At 39.7% G+C, this 8,822-nt stretch overlaps 1 protein-coding gene across 1 annotated transcript in view; it reads left to right on the top strand.

Annotated features, from left to right (window-relative positions):
• Positions 1 to 303: 303 nt before the first annotated feature.
• The window catches only part of lrfn5a (leucine rich repeat and fibronectin type III domain containing 5a), a 25,778-nt gene continuing 17,259 nt past the window's right edge, over positions 304 to 8,822 (top strand). Inside the window, exons 1-6 of the mRNA XM_035673413.1 lie at positions 304 to 505; positions 2,284 to 2,412; positions 2,629 to 2,809; positions 3,464 to 3,619; positions 4,225 to 4,484; positions 6,360 to 6,827. Of these exons, the coding sequence (XP_035529306.1) occupies positions 309 to 505; positions 2,284 to 2,412; positions 2,629 to 2,809; positions 3,464 to 3,619; positions 4,225 to 4,484; positions 6,360 to 6,827 (1,391 nt within the window). The 5' untranslated portion in view covers positions 304 to 308. The remainder of the gene's footprint in view (positions 506 to 2,283; positions 2,413 to 2,628; positions 2,810 to 3,463; positions 3,620 to 4,224; positions 4,485 to 6,359; positions 6,828 to 8,822) is intronic.

Here is an 8,822-nt window from a genome sequence, read left to right as displayed (position 1 = left end):
GGATAGAGTGAACACTGTAGAGCAGTGTGAGGCACACAGGTTTTTCTTTGGATTGAATACTGGAAACTTTGCAGAAACACTGGAAATATATTAAAATAAATAAATGGGCGATAATTCCCAATAATTTGACTGGGTGAAGAAATGCCTTGGTTTGTCTTTTATATTATTTATTCCCAGTATGCATTATACAATATATGCTCAACTCCTATTTGAAAAAAAGTCCAATCTCATTAACATCTCAATTTCTCTCTTGCTTTGTCCCTGTCTGTCTCATTTTTCAGGCGTCGTGTCCAGGTGGGGTGGTAACCATGGAGAGGCTGTTGCTGTGTGTGATGCTGGCAGTTGCCATGGCAGTGCGGGCACAGATCTGCCCGAAGCGCTGTGTATGTCAGATCCTGTCACCCAACCTGGCAACCCTCTGTGCCAAGAAAGGTCTACTGTTTGTACCGCCGAACATTGATAGGCATACAGTGGAGCTGCGGCTGGCTGACAACTTTGTCACAAGGTAACGTTCACATCAGTGATACCACTAAGAAAAACTAGTACTTTATAGGATTAATACTGCAGACCTTCTCCCTTACTAGTACAACTTAGAGAACAAACTTTGTGAAACCACAGCCTCATTCATTTCAATGAGACTACTGATTTGACATAGTTGGGGTTACCCCAGGGCCATCTGGCAAAAAAGTGGAACCAGGCTCTTGCTGGAACACATCCGGCAACACAGTGCAGTGGTCAATGAAACACGTGGCACTTTCCTGTTGGATCATTTTGTAACATAAACAATATATTTTTACCCTCTGCTATACCGCACAATATTCTCTGTCATTGTGTTATCCCCTTTGGAGTGTTTCGAGTCAATGTATTAAGTAACCACCTGTTAGTTAACAGTTTGCCTTGATGTAAAGGTAACAAATGATATAACGTGTAAAAAATTCTCAACCCCTAAGGAACAGTATTTCCAAAACCTCACCAGCTGGACAAATCCCTCACACTCATTCACTCATTGAATTTCATTGTTGTAGCAGATGCTTGTTAGCTTCCCTCAGGACTTCTAGCTAGTGGAAATCATCCATATTTTATCATACAAACAAACTCACTCTTAGAGGTCAAATTTGATTGTTTCATTGTGTCAAAATTAAAGAATGACCACCAATCACAGATCTCTCTGATATGTTCTTTGCCTCCTGGTTGGTTGTATTACATGAGCAGACCTTTTAAACGCAGAGCTATTTTTGGTCTGACCACCTGCTAACACATATGCCGCTACTACTAGAGTTCCCTCTGTTGTGAGTGCTATTGTTACAATTAGTGACACAGTTAAATTAAAACTACTGTTACTAGTGAGACTGTCAGGGCAGAAAAACTTTTGATACTATCTACGATATACTGCAAGTACTATTACTGTTACTACCAAACTACTACAGCTGCCTGGAATAGTGACTATATCCACAAAAGTAGTGGTGTTTGCTTCTGGTCTTCTAAAAATGTGTTCATTGGAAGATAAGGTCATTATGATATACAATGTGTCTTAATTAAATTACTACTTCACTGACATTTAATTATTGACAGCCACCCATACAGTACTCCTTTCCCACTTTAACAACAAAGTATACTAGTCCTGGGAAAGTTTGCGCTTATTGTGTGACTCCTGAAAGCTGGAAACAGAGACACTGATGATGTCATCAGGTGTCATCAGCCTGGAGCTTCTCTGGCGAGAATAAAGTCGCTGAATTTTTGGACAGACTGTAATCACACGGGGTGCTTTTTATGGTGATTCGAGCACATTATCTGCTGGCAGTAGAATGAAATAAAACTAATTTAGGTGTTAAAAAAGCACATTCTTCGAAGCCCCAGAGTAAGTCATAGTCAGTTCATAGTCAATGGAGCAGCTCAAGGCTGAGTCCTGATGGCACTGCAGTTTAGAGCCTTGGTTCTCTGCTTTGTAGCCTGTGGAGAGAGTTGTTCACGATCACAAATACTGAATGAGCTGCACAGGATAAAAGGAATACCATATTTGAATTTAGTTTTTTTTTACATTTTGCTTTTACATATTTAAAGAGTTTTCCCATAAAGATCTGCTGAAGTACTACTTAAAGACTGACAAATATTCACCTTTTAATGGACTACTCTAATATTTAGAAATTAATTTTTATCAGTAGAATGATTAATCAGAGTTCTTTTTGGATATGTTGGTGTTGGTCTGATCTACAGTCATGCTGGAGGAAATATCATAGATGATATATGTCTGTCTCTTGTCTAATTTAACTTATGTGTCCACAGTGTAAAGAGGAAAGATTTTGCAAACATGACACGGTTGGTGGACCTAACCTTATCTAGAAACACCATCTCCTACATCACACCTCATGCCTTTGCCGATCTGGAAAACCTCAGAGCTCTACACCTCAACAGGTATGGATTTGCATTCAGCTGTAGACTGGTATGTGTTTGTTGTATTATTACCTCCACCAAGGGGGTTATGTTTTCAGTGCTGTTTGTCTGTCAGCAAGATAGAGGAAAATCTACTAGCCCGATTTTCATGAGTTGCCTTCCAGTTTGTATTGCATGAAATCCTCTTGATAAATGCGAGGTGTTCAATCAGTTCCTCTCTTTTTGTCTTATCTGCAGTAACCGACTGACGAGGATAGGCAACGATACATTCAGCGGGATGTCGAAGCTTCACCACCTTATTCTAAACAACAACCAGCTGGTGCTCATCCACCAGGGAGCATTCAACGACCTGCTGGCGCTGGAAGAACTCGACCTCAGTTACAATAACCTGGACTCTATTCCTTGGGAGGCCATCCAGGTCAGGATCTCTTTAAACTGCAGCAACCTGTCAAACCTTTTTACCTGGAGGCCCTTAAAAAAAGCCATTCCCAAGCGCAATAAAATGGCCATAAAACATTTTTGGCCATTTATTTGAAATTAAAATAAAGAGATCCTAAGGACTTTTGGCTTAAACAGAGTATGTTGACTATGTATTAAGCTCACTTCCCACTGAAGAAGAATTTTCTAATTTCACAGCATTTTCAGTGCTAACAGTTACAATTTTACTACTGCTATTTGTCAGCCAACAAGCAATTTGTATGTATTACAAATGTCAGGGTCTCTAACAAGTAGTTGACTATGTAGTTATAGTTTGATAAATAAGTGCTTTTTAAGGTTTTAGATTTTTGTTTCTATAATGATTAATCACATGGTAGCTACATTGTTTTCAGTTCAACTTTACATTTACAACATCAGCTTCATCATTTCTAATCACCACTGTACATCAAGGACTGAAGGAAGAGATTAAAAGGATAGTGACAATAACCAGAATTCTAAAGACTAAAGAACTATTAAAACAATTTTTGAATTCCTTTAGTTTCTACATTCCTAACCTCCTCAACATACATACGTCAGAAAACATCTATATGAAAGGCAAAAGAATAACAACATTTTTTCTTTGTCATTCCTGCAGAAAATGATTAGCCTCCATACGTTGAGTTTAGACCACAACATGTTGGACTTCATTCCAGAGGGGACCTTTTCCCTGCTACAGAAGCTGAACCGGCTGGACGTCACCTCTAATAAACTCCAAAAGCTGCCACCAGACCCACTTTTTCAACGAGCACAGGTAATTTTTAGAGGTTTTATTCCCACCACACTAAAGCTCCAGTGTGTTTACATTCACATTAATAGTTAATTTACAGTGGTACAATTCAAACTACAGGAACATTTCAAACTCTTTACCGATGAACCATGGGGTTCTCTGGTTTACATTTTCTATTATTATGACAAAATCTGACCTAATTAATCCAGTTTTCCCAGATTCTATTGAATTTGTCCTGGAACAGTAAGTCAACTTCTTCATCGTATATATACTATGAACAACATCGATCCAGTCTTCAACCTTAGTGAATGGACCGACTCTGTCTTCAGCCATTTTCTGGCGATTACATCTTTGCTTGCTATTGGCATTATCCTAAACATATATTTGTGTCCTAATGTTGTGGGCCTGCTGATTTATACAATTACTCATCCAGTGCTGGGAAGCAGGCCACAGCTTAAAGAGAAGGGGAAATATATTTTTTCACTTCACTTTCTTTATCTCTTCATGGGAAAAATCAACTGCCCCAGTTGAATTATACAGCTTTAACTGAACAAAGCAGGGTTTTTAATAAAATGTTGCTTGACTAATAAAGTTTTTCTTAAAATTTAATCATTATGTCACACTACCAGGTCCTGGCCACGTCAGGGATCATGACCTCTACTTCGTTTGCGCTGTCATTTGGTGGGAACCCACTCCACTGTAACTGTGAGTTACTGTGGCTGCGAAGGCTGAACAGAGAGGATGACCTGGAGACTTGCGCTTCACCCCAACACCTCTCTGGCCGATACTTCTGGTCCATCCCCGAAGAGGAGTTTCTCTGCGAGCCTCCACTCATCACCAGATACTCCCATGAGATGAGGGTGCTTGAAGGGCAGAGAGTTGCTCTCAGGTATCTGTATCCGTTTTGAACAGAGATACATAAAAATAGTACACATGCAATCAGTACAACTCAAACAAAGTTTCCTCATTATCTTATAACACAGACCTACACCCTGTCCGGTTTAATTCATGTAGTTTAGTTAGCATTATGTTTATAAGCTACTGAAGAATACATGAAATGCCCCTCTGTTCAATGAAGCACAAGACAGGGACATCACACTAAAATTTTAAGGAGGGCCAAGCTAAATCAAGACAACAGGTCGGAGAGACGATGATTACTTCATTTGCATATATATTGGTCACACGCTTCCAATCATGATAGATGTTATGTTTTCAAATATGGAATTATGATGAAATTGAGAAAGTGGTGGCAAAGGAAATCAATAAGATGCTATTATTCTCTCATCTATGAGGTATAAGTAGAGCTCATCAGAGGGTCAACCCACCTAACATTTCTCATCTTTTGCAGCATCCATTTTATTGCATTAAATTGCAAAAAGCCAGGAAAATGTAGTGGCACATGGTTAGGTGTGGATGATAATTATTTTTAATCTTTTGGTTTACCCAGTCTTTATTTTACCAATTCATCATTGAATACATTGAAATGCATGATTATTTTAATTTGTTCACTTCCACAATAGCCTAAACTTTACATAATTTGGAGCTCGCTTTAGTTCACTACTATAGACATTGCCAGCCATGTTTAGAGAATGTGTGTAGTGTGACCCCGCACCATAGTCCCCTTAAGAAATACTACACTTCCCTCTGAATTCTTTTTCACAGCACTTTACAGTAATTACAGAAAATGAGAATGGTCACAATGACCCTAATGACACTTGTGCCCCTTGTTTTTGATTGCTTATAATTTCGATGACTTAAAAGTACCTTATTATTGCACCCATTTTAATTCATTCATGCACCCAGACAAAAGGTCATTCTAAGACATCCACGAATATGAACAGGTCCCTTTTTTCTTCAGTTCCTCAGTATTTAACTTACATGACACAAGTTCCTTTTTGCACAATCCATGTCTTGTTGCCTAAAAGTCTGGCTCCTCATTAACATTTGTGAATGAGTCACACATTTAGTTCTTTGGTTTATTGTGCTTACATAATAACTCATTTAAAGCTGAACTACTAGTTGAGTAGTCCATTAGGTCAGCTGACAGAAAATGAATTGGCAGCTTGGAACTCATTTAATTATTTTCTTTAAGCAAAAATGGAAAAACTAATTCTAGCTCAGGCTTCTTAAATATGAATATTTGCTGGTTTGCTTTGCCTTCTATGAGAGCAAACTAATAATATGTATGTTTGTTTGTGTTTGGGGACTGTTGGTTGGGTGAAATGAGACATTTGAAAATAAATCCTTTAATGATGAAATAGAACTTATAATGCCAATTTGTTTATTTTCTGACATTCTGTAGACCAGTATTTTCATTGATAATAAAAATAATCATGAATTGTAGCTAAACTAATTATTAATCCAAAGTTTCACAGACCAAAACAACACATATACATACTATATGTACGTTTTTAATAAATATACCTGATAAAAGAAACAAAATACTTGCTTTCTTTACTGTAAAAATGCTAGCCTATTATTCCCTGACAGCTTTTCTTCTTCCTTCTTCCTGTGCCTACTTCTTTTTACCAGTAGGTACTGGTAATTATCTTTTGTTCGACAAAATTCTCCTATAAGGCTGCACTGTAAAGCATATTCTAACTTAAATTAATGTGCTCTGTCGACACAGTAGATAATGTTTAGATTTCGTTTAAGAGGGAAGGTGGAGGGAATCCAGAAACCGCCCTCAAGCAATTCTCTGCTTTTACTATAAAGCTGTCTTGTCTCTAATGTGTTCCCCTCTACTGGTTTTCTCTCTCTAAAGGTGTAAGGCAAGAGGTGATCCAGAGCCAGCCATCCACTGGATCTCTCCTGAGGGTAAACTGGTATCAAACTCCTCCAGAACGTTGGTCTACACCAATGGGACTCTGGACATCCTCATCAGTACTGTGAAAGACACCGGCTCCTTCACCTGCATCTCCTCGAACCCTGCTGGTGAAGCCCACCAGACAGTAGACCTGGTTATTATAAAACTCCCGCACATTTCCAACAACACCAACAACATCCAGGAGCCAGACCCAGGATCGTCAGACATTTCCACATCGACCCGAGGCGGAGCCAACGGGAACAACGTGACAGGTGACGTGAAGGGCGGAGTGGATAAGAGGGTGGTGACGGCTGAGGCCACCTCGTCAACAGCACTGATCAAGTTCAACTTCCAGAGGAATATTCCAGGCATTAGGATGTTCCAGATACAGTACAACGGGAGCCAAGATGACTCGCTGGTTTACAGGTAAGATTGACAGAATTACTACGTCACCATGGCATTCATCACAGCAGAGTCAGACAGTTTACACAGTGGAAACAGAACCATGATATGGCTAATGTGGAGGTAGATAATTACTAAATTGTATAGATTACATTACAGTAGATTAGATGCAACTTTAATGATCTTGGACCTACAAGGACATTAATAGGACACTCCAAGGAAGCTACATGGGAGCTAAAAGGGCACTACAGGGGAGCTACGAGGGCGCTACGAGGGCAATTAGAGGTGCTACAAGGAAACAACAAGGATGCTATGAGAGTGCTATGAGGGTTCTTCAATGCCTTAATCCTGTAAATGAAAGATAGGCTACTGTTAAAAAAAAAGTACAGCATTTTTGTAAGATACAGAAAAGTGAATGGCAAATAAAAAATAAAAAGCTGTTTGAGTATACATACCTTTAGGGGGTACTCCAGTATGTCACAGAACGTGTACAATGTGTCTGGGTTAACCTTACCACATGGCCTCAAGTTCCGCAGAGGCCCTTTGCTGCATGTCATACAAGGTTTCCTTGTCAAAAACAGACAATTGTTGTAATGTTGAAGGCTATTAGCATTGTTTTTGTCAGAGCATATGCACAGACTATATGTCCATGTTTATTACATTACAGCACAGTCAGAGAGTGCATATCGCAGCAAATTAGACTAAACAACAGGGATGGACAGCAAAGGTGCAAGACTGCGGCATGAGAAAGTTCATGATCATCGGTCGAACCCTTTAAAACAATGCAGCTTACTCTGTGCCGCTGACTCACCAGGACGGCCTTGACAGGGAGAGCTCCGCTAGTCCTTCTTGACTTTTGCCGTTTGCTCAGGATTACATAGATGAGATCGATCTCGCAGGGAATGATTGTTATTTGAGCTAAATATTTACTCCGGCGAAATGGGGGAGAGGGAATTAACAAACATAGAGATTTCGTAGGGGAATCTGCCGGTATTATCTGCCTTTCATATCAGCGCTAATCTCCATACATAGTTCATCAGTACGCATCATCATCAAGAGCTGGGGGAGCGTTGGGATTGACCGTCTGGGTCACGATGATGACAATGTTCTTGGTTGTTATTAAATACATCGCTGAAGAGTTATTCAGCTATAGGATATTGATTCTTGATCTTTTACAGTCTTTATCTCTGTGTGACGACACCAATATATAATTAACAATCAGCGATTATTCATAGAAGAATCTGCTGGTATAATCTGCCTTGCATATTATTACTAATCTCTGTACATAATTCATCAGCACTTAACCCCATTCAGAGAATGCATCATGGAGAGACGGCGCCGATGGGATTTAAAGCTGTCTGTCTTACAAAGATGACGTCATAGCTTTTCACATCGATAGCTGCTTGTCCTCTTCATCTATCTACCTTTCTCTGATGCTCCCGTTTTTATTCACAAAAGCGCAGCAAAGCCTTTGTGCATTTACAGGACTATCATTCAACAAGAGGCTGCGTTTGTACTTTTATCCCAAGACTTTAAAATACTTGTTGGAAAGTATTAAGTTGGAGAGCATGACGGCCGCAAAAAACAAACTGCTTCCTGTGGGGGCACGGAGGAGGCGCAATTAGACAGCCTTTCACCAACCACCCCGGTCCTCCCTCACTCTGTCACATCACTTAGAAAGTCTTTCTTTCTTCCTGTCTTTTCTTTGGTTTATTGTGCTTACACCCCCCCCCCCCCCATTAAGCGCAGAAGTCATTTGTGTTTCTCTGTGTTATTTTGCAGCCCTCTTGTCTTTAGATAGCAGATTGATTTCCATTCAACATCTCTGCTGGCACAAAGCAGCAACCAATTGATTATTTCTCCTTTTTTTTTATTAGCCAAACACAGAGGAGAAAGAGAAGGGGGACGGAGGGGAAAGATGAGAGGAAAGCCTGGGGAAATGACATAGGGGAGAGAAAAGGAGGGAAAGAGAATGACAGACAAGGGAAGATTTTCACAGTCAGGGCACTTACTTTTCAG

Source organism: Morone saxatilis, unplaced genomic scaffold (assembly GCF_004916995.1).
Source record: "Morone saxatilis isolate NCDOM2014 unplaced genomic scaffold, NCSU_SB_2.0 Contig3, whole genome shotgun sequence".
NCBI classification, from domain to species: domain Eukaryota; kingdom Metazoa; phylum Chordata; class Actinopteri; family Moronidae; genus Morone; species Morone saxatilis.
The sequence above is the reverse complement of the archived record's forward strand: the minus strand, read 5'-3'. Positions and strand labels throughout refer to the sequence as shown.